This window comes from Scyliorhinus torazame, chromosome 18 (genome assembly GCF_047496885.1).
Source record: "Scyliorhinus torazame isolate Kashiwa2021f chromosome 18, sScyTor2.1, whole genome shotgun sequence".
Classification (NCBI taxonomy): Eukaryota; Metazoa; Chordata; class Chondrichthyes; order Carcharhiniformes; family Scyliorhinidae; genus Scyliorhinus; species Scyliorhinus torazame.
Genome location: NC_092724.1, coordinates 150,490,202 through 150,508,551, shown reverse-complemented (window position 1 = coordinate 150,508,551; position 18,350 = coordinate 150,490,202). Strand labels below are relative to the sequence as shown.

General features: G+C 52.6%; 1 protein-coding gene across 2 annotated transcripts in view; it reads left to right on the top strand.

Annotated features, from left to right (window-relative positions):
* tmem235b (transmembrane protein 235b) overlaps window positions 1-9,223 on the top strand; it is a 78,999-nt gene extending 69,776 nt beyond the window's left edge. For both annotated transcript variants that reach the window (XM_072483583.1, XM_072483582.1), the window contains one exon: window positions 8,703-9,223. In XM_072483583.1, the coding sequence (XP_072339684.1) occupies window positions 8,703-8,935 (233 nt within the window). In that variant the 3' untranslated portion in view covers window positions 8,936-9,223. The remainder of the gene's footprint in view (window positions 1-8,702) is intronic.
* Window positions 9,224-18,350: the final 9,127 nt, after the last annotated feature.

The window sequence follows — 18,350 nt, the reverse complement described above, 5'->3', positions numbered from 1 at the left end:
GAGGGTTTCAGTTATCTGGACCACTGGGAGCTCTTCTGGGGCAGGTGTGACCTGTATAAGGACGGGTTGCATCTAAACTGGAGAGGCATAAATATCCTGGCCGCGTGGTTTGCTAGTGTCACATGGGAGGGTTTAAACTAGTATGGCAGGGGGGTGAGTAGCAGAGCAAAAGGTCAGAAGGTGAAAAAATTGAGGGAGAACTAGGAAATAGGGCCACTATTGCTCTGAGGAAGAGCAGACAGGGAGAAGTTGCTGAAAACAGTGGGACTGGTAGCCTGAAGTGCATTTGTTTTAATGCAAGAAGTATTATGGGTAACTATGATGTGGAGATGCCGGCATTGGACTGGGGTGAGCACCTTTCCTGCAGCGTATGAGGTAGACAACGTTGGCCGAGTCGCACGCGTATGTACCGCATACCTGGTGGGTGGTGTTCTCACGTGTAATGGTGGTATCCATGTTGATGATCTGGCACGCCTTGCAGAGATTGCCATGGCAGGGTTGTGTGGTGTCGTGGTCACTGTTCTGAAGGCTGGGTAGTTTGCTGCAAACAATGGTTTGTTTGAGGTTGCGCGGTTGTTTGAAGGCAAGTAGTGGGGGTGTGGGGATGACCTTGGCAAGATGTTCATCTTCATCGATGACGTGTTGAAGGCTGTGAAGAAGATGTCGTAGTTTCTCCGCTCTGGGAAAGTACTGAACGACAAAGGGTATTCTGTCGGTTGTGTCCCATGTTTGTCTTCTGAGGAGGTCGGTGTGGTTTTTTGTTGTGGCGCGTTGGAACTGTTTAGGGTGGAAGCTGGAGAAATGGAGCATCGTGGGTTTGCGGTAAAGCGAAGTGCTGAGGTGACCGTCCTTGATGGAGACGAGTGTGTCCAAGAATGCAACTGATTTTGGAGAGTAGTCCATGGTGAGTCTGATGGTTGGTTGGAACTTATTGATGTCATCGTGTAGTCGTTTCAGTGATTCTTCGCCGTGGGTCCAAAGGACAAAAATGTCATCGATGTATCTGGTGTATAACATAAGAACATAAGAACTAGGAGCAGGAGTAGGCCATCTGGCCCCTCGAGCCTGCTCCACCATTCAATGAGATCATGGCTGATCTTTTGTGGACTCAGCTCCACTTTCCGGCCCGAACACCATAACCCTTAATCCCTTTATTCTTCAAAAAACTATCTATCTTTTAACGTCGGTTGAAGGTCCTGTGCGGTGAGTAGGTCTTGTTCAAACTTGTGCATGAAGATGTTGGCGTATTGGGGTGCGAATTTGGTCCCCATGGCTGTTCCGTGCATCTGGATGAAGAACTTGTTGTCGCAGGTGAAGACGTTGTGATCCAGAATGAAGCGGATGAGTTGCAGAATTGAGTCTGGAGATGCAGTTGTCTGTGTTGAGTACTGAGGCTGTTGCAGCAATGCCGTCGTCATGGGGGATGCTGGTGTAGAGTGCCGAGACGTCCATTGTGACGAGGAATGTTCCTGGTTCAACTGGTCCATGGGTGCTGAGTTTCTGTAGGCAGTCCGTTGTGTCGCGACAGAAGCTGGGCGTACCTTGTACGATGGGTTTCAAGATGCCCTCGATGTAGCCAGAGAGGTTCTCACACAGGGTCCCATTGCCTGAAACGATAGGACGGCCTGGTGTGTTGGCCTTGTGTATTTTCGGGAGGCAGTAGAGATCTCCAATGCGGGGAGTACGTGGGATGAGAGCACGTAGGGTGCTCTGAAGATCTGGATCCAAGGTCTTGATCAGTCTGTTAAGTTGGCGGATGTGTTCCTTGGTCGGATCTGCGGGTAACTGTCTGTAGTGTTCTTGGTTGTTCAGTTGTCGGTATACTTCTTTGCAGTAGTCCGTTCTGTTCAGTATGACAGTGGCCCCTCCTATGTCTGCTTGTTTGATGACGATGCTGCGGTTGGTTTTGAGAGCGCGGGTGGCATTGCGTTGTGCTTGGGTGACGTTCGGGGCTGTCTTGTGAAGGCGACTGATGAATCTGGCATTGACGCGACTCCTGATGCCTTGAGCATACATGTCGAGTCGAGGGCAGCGGCCTTCCGGAGGGGTCCAATTCGACTCTTTCCTCTTCGGTTGTCGCACCGCAGATCTCTCGGTCTGCTGTTCCGGTTCATTGGTAGTCTGCTTGGGTTCGCTGTTGGCCTCTTGGGGTCTGTGGAAGAATTCCCAGAGCCTCATTCGCCTGATGAATTCCTCCATGTCTGCCGCGAGACTGATGGGGTCCATTTTGGTGGTGGTGCAGAAATTGAGCCCTCTGCTGAGGACTTCGATTTCATCTGGTTGAAGGGTGTAGTCTGACAAGTTGACAATTGATTTCCCTGTATTGTTTTCTACTGTGGTACAGGGGGTGGCTTGGTTGCTGCTGGTGGTGATGCCGAGTTTCTCAAGCTTCCTGTTCTTGGTATGCATATAGGTGGCATAGTATTGTTGTCTCATCTGTTTGGCGGTGTTCTGCAGCTGGTCTGCTGCGTCCTGAGTGCAAGTTGAGAATATGGCCTCTATCTGTGTTTCCAGGTTGCATCGTCTGCTGTAGAGCTGGCGTACGAGGTGGTTGAGGAGTGTGAGAGAGGTGCGACGGCAGAGTCTCTCAGCGTAGTCTGTGTTGTATGTCGACTTGAGTGGGTTTGTGATCTGTAGCCCTTTCAGGATCTTTGTCTGCTTTCTTGCATCTTTGTAGAAACTTAATGTCAGTGTCTATAGAACAACAAAGAACAAAGAAATGTACAGCACAGGAACAGGCCCTTCGGCCCTCCAAGCCCGTGCCGACCATACTGCCCGACTAAACTACAATCTTCTACACTTCCTGGGTCCGTATCCTTCTATTCCCATCCTATTCATATATTTGTCAAGATGCCCCTTAAATGTCCCTATCGTCCCTGCCTCCACTACCTCCTCCGGTAGTGAGTTCCAGGCACCCACTACCCTCTGCGTAAAAAACTTGCCTCGTACATCTACTCTAAACTTTGCCCCTCTCACCTTAAACCTATGCCCCCTAGTAATTGACCCCTCTACCCTGGGGAAAAGCCTCTGACTATCCACTCTGTCTATGCCCCTCATAATTTTGTATACCTCTATCAGGTCACCCCTCAACCTCCTTCGTTCCAGTGAGAACAAACCGAGTTTATTCAATCGCTCCTCATAGCTTATGCCCTCCATACCAGGCAACATTCTGGTAAATCTCTTCTGCACCCTCTCTAAAGCCTCCACATCCTTCTGGTAGTGTGGCGACCAGAATTGAACACTATACTCCAAGTGTGGCCTAACTAAGGTTCTATACAGCTGCAACATGACTTGCCAATTCTTATACTCAATGCCCCGGCCAATGAAGGCAAGCATGCCGTATGCCTTCTTGACTACCTTCTCCACCTGTGTAGCCCCTTTCAGTGATCTGTGGACCTGTACTCCTAGATCTCTTTGACTTTCAATACTCTTGAGGGTTCTACCATTCACTGTATATTCCCTACCTGCATTAGCCCTTCCAAAATGCATTACCTCACATTTGTCCAGGTTAAACTCCATCTGCCATCTCTCCGCCCAAGTCTCCAGACAATCTAAATCCTGCTGTATCCTCAGACAGTCCTCATCGCTATCCGCAATTCCACCAACCTTTGTGTCGTCTGCAAACTTACTAATCAGACCAGTTACATTTTCCTCCAAATCATTTATATATACTACAAAGAGCAAAGGTCCCAGCACTGATCCCTGTGGAACACCACTGGTCACAGCCCTCCAATTAGAAAAGCATCCCTCCATTGCTACCCTCTGCCTTCTATGGCCTAGCCAGTTCTGTATCCACCTTGCCAGTTCACCCCTGATCCCGTGTGACTTCACCTTTTGTACTAGTCTACCATGAGGGACCTTGTCAAAGGCCTTACTGAAGTCCATATAGACAACATCTACTGCCCTACCTGCATCAGGTGCGCGATCTTCCTGGAGATCCTCTCCACTTTGAGCCGGCAGTTTGCGGTGTCGATGGTAGCCATGATGTGGAGATGCCGGCGTTGGACTGGGGTGAGCACAGTAAGAAGTCTTACAACACCAGGTTAAAGTCCAACAGGTTTGTTTCGATGTCACTAGCTTTCGGAGCGCTGCTCCTTCCTCAGGTGAATGCGGAGGTATGTTCCAGAAACATATATATATAGACAGATTCAAAGATGCCAGACAATGCTTGGAATGCAAGCATTAGCAGGTGATTAAATCGTTACAGATCCAGAGATGGGGTAACCCTAGGTTAAAGAGGTGTGAATGTCGCATTACATTCATCCCCCACCATCTGGCCTGCGAAATCCTTCCAACTGTCCTGGCTTGGCACAATGGTGGCACACCATTCATCACCTGGATTGACACTTCACTGGCATTGGCTGGTGGGTCCTGCTTGGAGACATCCGGTTCCTGTCAATGACCGCAACGCGGAAGGCTTCCCGGTCGTCTGTATCACGGTTTGTCTATCGTCCAGGTATGACTCGGAGTACGGAGGCTGAATGGTCCACACGTCCCTGCGAGGCTGTCGGAATTGGGGAGCGTTGGCAGGTTGAGCTGCTTGATAGCAGGCAGCGTAGTGGCCCATCTTGCCACAGCGGTGGCATTGTCGGTTCTTTTCTGGACATTGCCGCTTTAAATGTGCGGATCCACAGTTGCCGCACGTCGTGACGTCATGGCGTTCGTTGCGCCACCGCGCATGCGCAGTTCAGTCCTGCGTAGAGCGCGCCTGCGTGTCACGTCCCTCTGCGTCGACATCTCTTTTGGCACGTACAAGCGCGGGAGGCCGCGTAAAGCGAGCAAAATGGCCGCCCTCGTCCGGGCGGAACCCGATCGCCTGGACCCGCTCGGCCTCGTAGGACCCCTGCCGCGCCGATTCGGCCGAGTAGGACCCCTGCCGCGCCGATTCGGCCGCCTGGAATTGGGAGTAGCGGCTGGTCACTTTTCATGAAGGGCATAGGCTCCGATTGAGGAGGCTAGGGTGAGGCTTTTAATTTTGAGGAGCTGCTGGCGTAGGGTGCCCGAGGTGACCCCAAAAACAATCTGGTCCCGAATCGTGGAATCGGAGGTGGCCTCGTAACCGCAGGACTGCGTGAGGATACGGAGGTGTGTTAGGAAAGATTGAAAGGGCTCATCCTTACCCTGCAGGCGCTGCTGGAAGAGGTACCTCTCGAAACTCTCATTTACCTCGACGTTGAAGTGTTGCTCGATGTTTGAGAAGGACCGTCTGTACTTTGTCTTGTCCTCACCTTCCGCGAACACCAGGGAGTTGTAGATGTGGATGGCGTGTTGCCCTGCCGTGGAGAGGAGGAGGGCGATTGTCCTGGTGTCCGAAGCATTCTCCCTTTCTGTGGCTTCTAGGAAGAACTGGAAGCGCTGTTTAAACAGCTTCCAGTTAACGCCGAGGTTTCCAGCGATTTGGAGCGGCTGTGGCGGGCTGATGGTGTCCATGGCGCAGGATGGCGGATTCATTAAGATGCGTAGGTAGGTCTCACAGTAACTGGGTTCCAATCCTGGTACTATGTTGTGTTGGGTGCTCTGCTACACAGACGAACCAACACGGTTGCGGATGGTACAACTCAGTTTTATTACTAACAATAACAACATCTGTAAACTGGTTACTGTGGTTCGTTCATTACCCTCTAATCTGTGGACCTAGCCCGAACACTATCTTGGAGAAGCAGTCAGCACATGGTGGATGTCTGAGTGGCTTGCTGTGAGCTCTGTGTCCTGAGCTGTCTCCCGCTGGAATGCGTGGGAAGTATCGTGTTCCCCGTTTTATAGTGTGTATGCTCTTGCCTGTGATTGGCTGTGATGTTGTGTGTGTATTGATTGGTCCGTTGATCTGTCCATCAGTGTGTATGTATGTTTGTACCATGATGTTTATCTGAATATCATGACAAGGATGACCAGTAAGCACACAACACAGCACAGCCAATCACCAGACAGGACACTATCACCATAAAGCCAGAGGGCACTAGGTTTCCCGCTCTCTTGGGACCCAGCCACTGTGACAGTCAGAGTCCACGAGTTAGCAAGTGCAAACACCATGCGGTAGCTAGTAAATCTGGTCAGGCTAGACGTCTGTTTCTAACTTCCCTGCATCGAGTGCAGTCCACATCGAACCTACCTGCCTAACTCATCAATAGGTTGACAGATTTTGGAATGGAGTAAAAGCAACAGGGTTGTTGTGATGGGAGACTTTAACGTCCCCAATATTGACTGGGACTCACTTAGTGCTAGGGGCCTGGACAGGGCAGAGTTTGTAAGGAGCATCCAGGAGGGCTTCTTAAAACAATACGTAGATAGTCCAACTAGGGATGGGGCTGGACTGGACCTGGTATTGGGGAATGAGCATGGCCAGGTGGTAGAAGTTTCAGTAGGGGAGCATTTCGGGAACAGTGACCACAATTCAGCATGTTTTAAAGTGCTGGTGGGCAAGGATAAGAGTGGTCCTAGGGTGAATGTGCTGAACTGGGGGAAGGCTAATTATAACAATATTAGGCGGGAACTGAAGAACATAGATTAGGAGCGGATGTTTGAGGGTAAATCAACATCTGACATGTGGGAGGCTTTCAAATGTCAGTTGAAAGGAATTCAGGACCGGCATGTTCTTGTGAGGAAGAAGGATAAATATGGCAAATTTTGCGATCCTTGGATAACGAGGGATATTGTAAGCCTCGTCAAAAAGAAAAAGGAGGCATTTGTCAGGGCTAAAAGGCAGGGAACAGACGAAGCCTGCGTGGAATATAAGGAAAGTAGGAAGGAACTTAAACAAGGAGTCAGGAGGGCTAAACGGGGTCACGAAAATTCATTGGCAAATAGGGTTAAGGAAAATCCCAAGGCTTTTTACACGTACATAAAAAGCAAGAGGGTAGCCAGGGAAAGGGTTGGCCCACTGAAGGACAGGGGAGGGAATCTATGTGTAGAGCCAGAGGAAATGGGCGAGGTACTAAATGAATACTTTGCATCAGTATTCACCAAAGAGAAGGAATTGGTGGATGTTGAGTCTGGAGAAGGGTGTGTAGATAGCCTGGGTCACATTGAGATCCAAAAAGACGAGGTGTTGTGCATCTTGAAAAATATTAAGGTGGATAAGTTCCCAGGGCCTGAAGGGATCTACCCCAGAATACTGAAGGAGGCAAGAGAGGCAATTGCTGAGGCCTTGACAGAAATCTTTGGATCCTCACTGTCTTCAGGTGATGTCCCGGAGGATTGGAGAATAGCCACTGTTGTTCCTTTGTTTAAGAAGGGGAGCAAGGATAATCCAGGGAACTACAGGCCGGTGAACCTTACGTCAGTGGTAGGGAAATTACTGGAGAGAATTCTTCGAGACAGGATCTACTCCCATTTGGAAGCAAATGGACGTATTAGTGAGAGGCAGCATGGTTTTGTGAAGGGGAGGTCATGTCTCACTAACTTGATCGAGTTTTTCGAGGAGGTCACAAAGATGATTGATGCAGGAAGGGCAGTGGATGTTGTCTATATAAGGTCCCCCATGGCAGACTGGTACAAAAGGTGAAGTCACACGGGGTCAGAGGTGAGCTGGCAGGATGGATACAGAACTGGTTAGGTCATAGAAGGCAGAGAGTAGCAATGGGAGGGTGCTTTTCTGATTGGAGGGCTTTGACTAGTGGTGTTCCGCAGGGATCAGTGCTGGGACTTTTGCTGTTCGTAGTATATATAAATAATTTGGAGGAAAATGTAACTGGTCTGATTAGTAAGTTTGCGGATGACACAAAGGTTGGTGGAATTGTGGATAGCGATGAGGACTGTCAGAGGATAAAGCAGGATTTAGATCGTTGGAGACTTGGGCAGCGAGATGGCAGATGGAGTTTAATCCGGACAAATGTGAGGTAATGCAGTTTGGAAGGTCTAATGCAGGTAGGGAAAATCCAGTGAATGGTAGAACCCTCTAGTGTATTGACAGTCAGCGAGATCTTGGTGTACATGTCCAGAGGTCACTGAAAGGGGCAACACAGGTGGAGAAGGTAGTCAAGAAGGCATACGGCATGCTTGCCTTCATTGGCCAGGGCATTGAGTATAAAAATTGGCAAGTCATGTTGCAGCTGTATAGAACCTTAGTTAGGCCACACTTGGAGTATAGTGTTCAATTCTGGTCGCTACACTACCAGAAGGATGTGGAGGCTTTGGAGAGGGTGCAGAAAAGATTTACCAGGATGTTGCCTGGTATAGAGGGCATAAACTATGAGGAGAGGTTGAATAAACTTGATTTGTTCTCACTGGAACGACGGAGGTTGAGGGGCAACCTGATAGAGGTCTACAAAATTATAAGGGCATAGAGAGACTGGATAGTCAGAGGCTTTTTCCCCAGGGTCAATTACTAGGGGGCATAGGTTTAAGTGCGAGGGGCAAGGTTTAGAGTAGATGTACGAGGCAAGTTTTTTTACACAGAAGTAGTAGGTGCCTGGAACTCGCTGTCGGAGGAGGCGGTGGAAGCAGGGACGATAGTGACATTTAAGGGGCATCTTGACAAATACATGAATAGGATGGGAATAGAGGGATACGGACCCCGGAAGTGTCGCAGATTTTAGCTTTGACGGGCAGCATGGTCGGCTTTTAGGGCCGAGGGGCCTGTTCCTGTGCTCTAGTTTTTTTTGTTCTTTGTTCTATACCTCCTTCTGAATGGGATACACAAAAATAGCAACTGTGTGGATGTATTTCGAGGTTGAAGTTTTAACATCACTTGTCCTGTGTTTCAGGTGCGCTGACGCTGGCTGGGATCTTGGTATACATCGCTTATTCGAAAGCAGCCTTCGCCATTGTAATGCGTTTGTATGGACACACGCTGTTTGACAATGTTCACATCGGGTTCAGTTGGTCCATGGGCTTGGCCTGCCTTTCTTGTGTCTCGGAGGTCATTGCCGGGGGTTTATTCCTTCTGGCTGCCAAGCTCGCTGCCATGCAGCACCCAGAGCAGTCAGCAACAATATGAGCACTTTGTTAATGTGCCGCCACGCTGCAACTTGTTATTGATAGTATTGTGCCGAGTTTTGTAATAAGCTAAATCGAGGAAATGTAACCAGCGCTGCTATCTGTGAAACTGTCTTGCTAATTTGGGATATATTTTTCTCTGGGTGTTAAAGTTTAATGAAAAACTGGATGCAAGTAAATAAGACCAAGATGATCAGAGAGAGGATATTGTTCAAGACCAATATGACATGTTTACACAGATTTAAATGGCAGGGATAGAAGGGAATAAAAGTTGAATACTGAACACATAATCGGGTCTGTAAGTTTTGTTTTTTTAAAAATATGTTTATTCAAGTTTTCCAACAACATTTTTGACAACCCCCCCTAATAACAGATAAAAGAAACGCAAACACGACAATTAAACATTGTACATTGTACAAAACATTCACATTGGGTTTCCCCATGTACAATAGCCCCCCCATATGACATTTAAAGGTACTCGTAGGGAAGCCCCCCCCCCACCCACCCCCATTTCCCCACCAACAGAACCCCCCCCCCTACCCCACTCTAGGATTGCTGCTGCTGCTGACCTCCTCCTAACGCTCCGCGAGATAGTCTAGGAACGGTTGCCACCGCCTGAAGAACCCCTGCACAGACAAACTTTATCCTCTCCAGCTTAATGAACCCTGCCATATCATTTATCCAGGCTTCCACACTGGGGGGCTTCGCGTCCTTCCATAATAACAAGATCCTCCGCCGGGCTACCAGGGATGCAAAGGCCAGGATACCAGCCTCTTTCGCCTCCTGCACTCACGGCCCGTCCGTTACCCCAAATAATGCCAACCCCCAACTCGGCTTGACCTGGACTTTCACCACCTTGGACATAGTCCTTGCAAGACCCCACCAAAACCCCTCCAGTGCCGGGCACGACCAGAACATGTGGACGTGATTTGCCGGACTCCCCGAGCACCTCCCACACCTGTCCTCCACCCCAAAGAACCTACTCAACCTCGCCCCTGTCATATGCGCTCTGTGAACAACCTTGAATTGTATTAGGCTGAGCCTGGCGCAAGAGGAGGAAGAATTAACCCTACTCAGGGCATCAGCCCACAGACCCTCATCTATCTCCTCCCCAAGCTTCTCCTCCCACTTGCCCTTTAGCTCCTCTACCGCGGCCTCCTCCTCTTCTTTCAGCTCCTGGTAGATCGCCGAGACCCTGCCCTCTCCAACCCATACACCCAAAATCACCCTGTCCTGGGTCCCCTGTGCCGGGAGCAGTGGGAATTCCCTCACCTGCCGCCCCACAAACGCCCTCACTTGCATATACCTGAAAGCATTCCCCGGGAGTAACCCAAACTTCTCCTCCAGCGCCCCTAGGCTCGCAAACGTCCCATCTATGAACAGGTCCCCTATTCTCCTAATCCCTGCCCGATGCCAGCTCCAAAATCCCCCATCCATCCTTCCCGGGACGAACCGATGATTCTCCCGAATCGGGGACCCAACCGAAGCTCCCACCTCGCCCCTGTGTCGCCTCCACTGCCCCCAGATCTTCAACGTCGCCGCCACCACCGGACTTGTGGTGTACCTTGTCGGCGAGAGCGGCAGTGGTGCCGTCACCAGCGCCCTCAGGCTCGTGCCCACACAGGACGCCATCTCCAACCTCTTCCGCACCGCCCCCTCTCCCTCCATTACCCACTTACGGATCATCGCCACATTGGCTGCCTAATAGTATCCGCACAGATTCGGCAGAGCCAGCCCCCCCCCCCCCCCCCCCCCCCCCGCTGTCCCTACCCCGCTCCAGAAACACCCACTTTACTCTCGGGATCTTATTTGCCCAAACGAAACCCATGATGCTCCTGCTTACCCATTTGAAAAAAGGCCTTGGGAATCATAATGGGAAGGCACTGGAACACAAATAGAAACCTCGGGAGGACCACCAATTTAACTGACTGCACCCTGCCCGCCAGCGAGAGTGGCAGCACATCCCATTTTTAAAAATCCTCCTCCATCTGCTCCACCAACCGCGTCAAATTGAGTTTGTGCAGGGCCCCCAAACTCCCAGCCACCTGGATCCCAAAGTACCAAAAGCTCCTTTCCGCCCTTTTCAGCGGCAGGTCATCTATCCCCCTTCTCTGGTCCCCTGGATGCACCACAAAGAGCTCACTTTTTCCTACATTCAAATTATACCCTGAGAAGTCCCCAAACTCCCTTAGGATCCGCATGACCTCCGCCATCCCCTCCACTGGATCTGCCACATACAGCAACAGGTCGTCTGCATATAGCGACACCCGATGTTCCTCTCCCCCACGGACCAGTCCCCTCCATTTCCTGGACTCCCTTAGTGCCATGGCCAAGGGCTCAATTGCCAGTGCAAACAGCAAGGGGGACAGGGGGCACCCCTGCCTCGTCCCTCGGTACAGCCGAAAGTACTCCGACCTCCGCCGATTCGTAGCCACGCTTGCCACCGGGGCGCTATATAACCATCTGACACAGCCGATAAACCCCTCCCCGAACCCAAACCTCCGCAACACTTCCCAAAGATACTCCCACTCCACCCGGTCGAAAGCCTTCTCCCCGTCCATAGCTGCCACTACCTCCGCTTCTCCCTCCACCAAGGGCATCATAATCACATTGAGGAGCCTCCGCACGTTAGTATTTAGCTGCCTGCCCTTTACGAACCCCGTCTGGTCCTCATGAATTACCCCCGGGACACAGTCCTCAATCCTCGTAGCCAGCACTTTTGCCAGCAACTTAGCATCCACATTAAGGAGTGAGATTGGTCTATACGACCCACACTGCAGTGGGTCCTTGTCCCGCTTCAGGATCAGAGAGATCAGCGCCCCGGACATTGTCGGGGGCAAGGTCCCCCCCTCCCTAGCCTTATTGAAAGTCCTCACTAGCAACGGGCCTAGCAGTTCCGCGTACTTCCTATAAAATTTGACCGGGAACCTGTCCGGCCCCGGGGCCTTCCCCGCCTGCATGCTCCCCAATCCTTTAACCAGCTCCTCCAACCCTATTGGTGCCCCTAAACCAGCCACCTCCTGCTGCTCCACCCTCGGGAACCTCAGCTGATCCAAGAATCGTCGCATCCCCTCCTCCCCCGCTGGGGGCTCAGATCTGTACAAATCCCCATAAAAGTCCCTAAATACCTAATTTATTCTTACTGCCCCCTGCACCGTATTCCCCCCTCTATCCTTAATTCCACCTATCTCCCTCGCTGCCTCCCTCTTACGAAGCTGGTGTGCCAGCATCCGACTCGCCTTCTCCCCATACTCATACATCGCCCCCTGCGCCTTCCTCCAATGTGCCTCTGCTTTCCTTGTGGTCAACAGGTCAAACTCCGTCTGGAGATTCCGTCGCTCCCTGAGTAGCACCGCCTCCGGGGCCTCTGCATATCTCCTGTCCACCCTTAAAATCTACCCCACCAACCTCTCCCTCTCCCTGCTCTCTCTCTTCTCCCTCTGGGCCCTAATGGAGATTAGCTCTCCCCTAACCACCGCCTTCAGCGCCTCCCAGACTACCCCCACCTGCACCTCCCCATTGTCGGCCTCCAAATATCTTTCAATGCACCCCCGCACCCGCCCACACAACTCCTCATCCGCCAACAGTCCTACATCCAGGCGCCACAACGGGCGCTGGTCCCTCTCCTCCTCCAACTCCAGCTCCACCCAGTGCGGGGAGTGGTCTGAGATGGCTATGGCCAAGTACTCCGTTCCCTCCACTTTCGGGAGTAGCGCCCTGCTCAGAACAAAAAAATCTATCCGGGAGTAGGCTCTTTGGACGTGGAAAAAGAATGAAAATTCCCTGGCCTGGGGCCTGACAAACCTCCATGGATCCACTCCCCCCATCTGATCCATAAATCCCCTCAGCACCTTGGCTGCAGCCGGCCTCTTACCCGTCCTGGACCTAGAGCGATCCAATGCTGGGTCCAGCACCGTGTTGAAATCCCCGCCCCATTATCAAGCTTCCTACCTCCAGGTCTGGAATCCGACTCAGCATGCGTTTCATAAATCCGCTATCATCCCAACTCGGAGCATATACATTTACCAGTACCACCCACACCCCCTGCAGCCTACCACTCACCATCACATATCGACCTCCACTATCCACTACAATATTCATTGCCTCAAACGACACCCGCTTCCCCACTAGTATTGCAACCCCTCTGTTCTTCGCATCCAGTCCCGAATGGAACACCTGTCCTACCCATCCCTTTCTCAGCCTAACCTGATCTGCCACCTTCAAATGCGTCTCCTGAAGCATAACCACGTCTGCCTTCAGTCCCTTTAAATGCGCGAACACCCGGGCCCTCTTGACCGGCCCGTTCAGGCCCCTCACATTCCAAGTTATCAGCCGGATTGGAAGGGGTCCCCCCCCCCCCCCCCCCCCGCCGACTAGCCATCTCCTTTTCTAGGTCAGTCACGTGCCCGCGCCTCCCGCACCCTCCAGTCCCCCAGACGGCGGACCCCCGCCCCGACCACCTCTCCTACTTCCAGCTCCCCTTTGGCTAATGCAGCAGCAACTCTATCCCCGCCCCTTTACCCACCCCCCTCCCCCCCGCTAGATCCACATCTAGCCCTTTTGCTCCCCCCATACCACTCCCGTAAGTCAGCTGACTCCTGCTGACCCCGGCCTCTCCCGCCATTCCATCGACCCCCTCCAGTGTGAGAATCCCCCCTCCCCCTCCCTGACAGTCAGTGTGCGCCCCCCTCCAGCACACACACCCCCCCCCACCCCCACCCCCGTCCTTCTCTAGAGTGGGAAAAAGCCCGCGCTTTCCTGAGCTGGCCCCGCCCCCTCTAGCGCAGCTCCTTTTGCGGCCTTACCCCAATTCCCCTCCCCGGGCCTCCACTCCCCCTCTTCCCTCATGGGGGTCTGCCCCTCCCGCACCGACGCACACACTCTCCCGCAGTCTCCCCATCAAATCCCTTCACCCATCCCCAGCCAGCACCCTAACAAAAAGAACATTCCCCAAACGTAGCAAACACAGCAAACATCCCCCCACACCTACCCTCAATCTGAGTCCAACTTTTCAGTCAGTATGAAGCTCCATGCCTCATCAGGCGTTTCGAAGTAGTGGGGCGAAATTCTCCGGTATCGGCGCGTGTCCGCCGACCGGCGCCCAAAACGGCGCAAATCAGTCGGGCATCGCGCCGCCCCAAAGGTGCGGAATCCTCCGCATCTTGGGGGGGCCGAGCCTAACCTTAAGGGGCTAGGCCCGCGCCGGACTAATTTCCGCCCTGCCAGCTGGCGGAAAAGGCCTTTGATGCCCCGCCAGCTGGCGCGGAAATGACATCTCCGGGCGTCGCATGCACGGGAGCGTCAGCGGCCGCTCACGGCATCCCCGCGCATGCGCAGTGGAGGGGGTCTCTTCCGCCTCCGCCATGGTGGAGACCGTGGCGAAGGCGGAAGGAAAAGAGTGCCCACACGGCACAGGCCCGCCCGCAGATCGGTGGGCCCCGATCGCGGGCCAGGCCATCGTGGGGGCACCCCCCGGGCCAGATCGCCCCGCGCCCCCCCCAGGACCCCGGTGCCCGCCCGCACCGCCTTCTCCCACCGGTAAGAGAGGTGGTTTAATCCACGCCGGTGGGACAGGCATTCCAGCAGCGGGACTTCGGCCCATCCGCGGAGAATCACCGGGGGGGGCGCCGCCAACCGGCGGGGGGCGGGATTCCGGTGCCGGAGAATTCGGCAACCGGCGGGGCGGGATTCACACCAGCCCCTGGCGATTCTCCGACCCAGCGGGGGATCGGAGAATCTCGCCCCAGCTCTTTTCTTAGCCACCTCTGCACTCCAGTCCTGGTAGATTCGGATCTCCGTATTCTCCCACCTACTGCTCCGCTCCTTCTTGGCCCATCTCAGGACACACTCTCTGTCCATAAAGCGGTGAAACCTCACCACTACAGCCCTTGGAGGCTCATTGGCCTTGGGTCTCCTTCCTAGGACCCGGTGAGCCCCATCTAGCTCCAGAGGCCTCGGGAAGGCTCCCGCGCCCATCAGCGAATTGAGCATCCTGCTCACATATGCCCCGACATCGGGCCCCTCCACTCCCTCAGTGAGACCCAGAATCCGAAGATTCTTCCTCTTCGACCTATTCTCCAGGTCCTCAAATCTTTCCGCCCACCTCTTGTGCAGCGCCTCGTGCGCCTCCACCTTCACTGCCAGACCCAAGATCTCATTCTCGTTCTCCGAGGCTTTTTGCCGCACCTCTCAAATCGCCGGCCTTGGGCCTTCTGGGTCTCCACTAGCTTCTCAATCTCCGCCTTCATTGGCGCCAGCATTTCAGTCTTCAGCTACTCAAAGCAGCGTCTAAGAAACCCCTGCTGCTCCTGTGACCACTGCGCCCATGCTGCTTGGTCTCCACCCCCCGCCATCTTGTTTTTCCTCCCTCTCACTTTTCGTTGCTCCAAGATCACTTTTGTCACCGCTCCACCCCTGGTCCAATCCATATACTGCCGGGGGGGGACCTTGTTGTCACCTTCCCACACTGGAAGCTGTCGAACAATTGCCGTTGGGGTCCTCTAGAGAGCCCAAAAGTCCGTTCTCGGCGGGAGCTGTCGAACGTGCGACCTACCTAGGCATAGCCGCAACCGGAAGTCGGGTCTGTAAGTTAATTGTTCAAGGGAAGAGGTTGGGGTGTTCATTCCCAGCACACTGACACAGCAAGCATTCACAGGAGGATGGGCAGATGCAGGCTGAGTGTGCAAGAGTACATGGAGGCAATACATGGGCATGAGTGCATGGACAGGGGTGGGCGAGGGGGAGAGACCTCACTGAAATTAGTCATTCAACCCAGAACTGCAAGGAGAGGTTTTCGCATTCCCTGTGCTATCAGTGAATATCTTGGTTCTCTTCAACTGTCCTGCCCCAGTCCATTCTGGTGTACACAGGGGACATCTTAAGTGTCAGCCATTTTGACATCTGCGATTCCATTCAGGAGTTAACTAAACCGCTGCATCACCAGTGTGGCCATTCATACAAACTTTAGAACTGAGCACATGATCAGGTTGATGTTTTCTCCAAATTGGTGGCTTTCCCCGAGATCTGTAGCATCTTTGATTTTCAATATGAAGTCATTCGGGCATCAACCGACAATTCAATCATTGCCACCATAATGAAGTGATGAACCCCCCACCCCCGAGGTCAGTGCTGAGATGGACCCTGTGGCATACAGGTCAGAGGACAGCAGTGACCTTTCACACCAGTGATATGAAGTGTGAATGGAGACTGTCGCCCTCCACGTCTCGATGAACTGATAGCACAGTCCACACCTACGCCCATCATTGTGTCCTTCATCACAGGATTAGTTTAAAAAAATGTTTTATGAGACATGAGCATCACTGGAATGACCAGCATTTATTGCCCACCCCTAATTGCCCTTGAGGGGGCAATTAGGAATCACTGCTGTGGGTCTGGAGTCACATGTAGGCCAGATCATGTAAGGACGGCAGATTTCCTTCCCTAAAGGCCATTAATGAATCAGATGGTTTTTTTTACAAAAATCAACAATGGTTTACGGCCATTATTAGAATTTTAATTGTTGATTTTTACAATTGAATTCATATTTTAACCATCTGCTGCGGTGGGATTTGAACCTAGGTCTCTGGACTACTACATGACTACTAGTCCAGTGACAGTACCACTAGTTCATTATCGCCCCTAAAATTATATTGTGGGACGTAAGTGCGGTTGGCAGGACCAGCATTTGTTGGCCATTCCTAATTGCCCCTTGAGCCAAGTGTCTTGCTAGGATCATTTCAGAAGGGCAGTTAAGAGTCAACCTGGAGGCCAGATCGGGTGAGGACGGCAGATTTCTTTCCTAAAGGGGCATCAGTGAACCAGGTGGGTTTTCACGACAGCCGATGACAGTTGTCATGGTCACCATGACTGAGGTTCGATTTCAATTCCAGATTTTATTAATTGAATTTAAATTCCACCAGCTGCCATGGTGGGATTTGAACGCCTGTCCCTCGAGCCTTTGGGTTACTAGTCCAGTGACATTGCGACTATGCCACCGTCTTCCCCTTCCGTGCATCTCCTTTCTGCCCCCTGTTGTACTTTCTGACACGCCTGATCTGATGTTTAATGCTGTATACCCTTTTGAATTGTCCCATAGTACGTCGTGATCCTGGACAAATTCTTAGCAAATAATATTTGTGAAGCCACTTTGGGGCAGGTGAGCTTATCCGAGAAGCATTGATGAGAACTTCTGGAGACGAGGATGTGCTGAGTAGTCGCACATAGAACATACAGTGCAGAAGGAGGCCATTCGGCCCATCGAGTCTGCACCGACCCACTTAAGCCCTTCACTTCCACCCTATCCCCGTAACCCAATAACCCCTCCTAACCTTTTCGGATACTAAGGGAAATTCATCATGGCCAATCCACCTAACCTGCACGACTTGGGACTGTGGGAGGAAACCGGAGCACCCGGAGGAAACCCACGCGCACACGGGGAGAACGTGCAGACTCCGCACAGACAGTGACCCAGCCAGGAATCGAACCTGGGACCCTGGCCCTGTGAAGCCATAGTGCTAACCACTGTGCTACCGTGCTGCCCGTGTTCACTTTTTAAGTCAGTAAAATAAGTCCTGGGGACACTGCTTATCCAATCGCTCCAGTTGACCATTGTATCTCCAACTATTCTCACCTCAATTGCTGTGACATCCTGGCTCTCCTCCAGAACACAGCAAAATAGGCACTTTTAGCCGGAATTAAGAGCAGGAAATCGGACTCATTCATCCACTCACCCACAAAGACAACAGAGAGGAGACAAATGCCAGGAAGCAGTTAGCTAGAGAGGCCGCAGGGAAGCCAGGAACTGGGGAAAAGGGCAGGAGCAGCGAGCAAGGAGTCCCTGACAACCCCGAGAGAGGGAGACCGGCGACACGGACAGTGGGCACCCCTCTCCCCTCCACCAGGAGACATTCCTAACAAGGAATTGACCGCAATGAAGGAAGGTAAGGTGGAGATCCAAACGGCGGTAAAAGTGGCGGTGGCGGGCGGGGGGGGGGGGGGGGGGGGGGGGGGGGGGGTAGAAACCCGGAACATTATGGGACTTAACGGCCCAGTGAAAAGTTCCAGAGTCTTCGCCCACCTGAAAAGTATGAGAGCTGACATAGTCGTCCTGCAAGAGATGCACCCATCTCCTCACGCTCTCGTACCAGAGGGCCAGGTCTACCAAGCCCCTTCTCCCGTTTAGTACTGTTTCGGGGCTTTTTCCCTCCCCACACAAACGCCATAATACGGGGTATCGGATCAGCCGGAAATACACATGGGGAGGAGGACGACGCCCTTACCTTTACTTCCCGAATAGTCCGCTGGAGGATCCTGCTCGGCTGGCGATCAGCAGCACCACCTACAGCTGCAGACTTATCGGAATTTCTCCACCTGGAGAAGATTAAGTTCACCATCCGAGGGTCAGAGGAGTGGGGGCC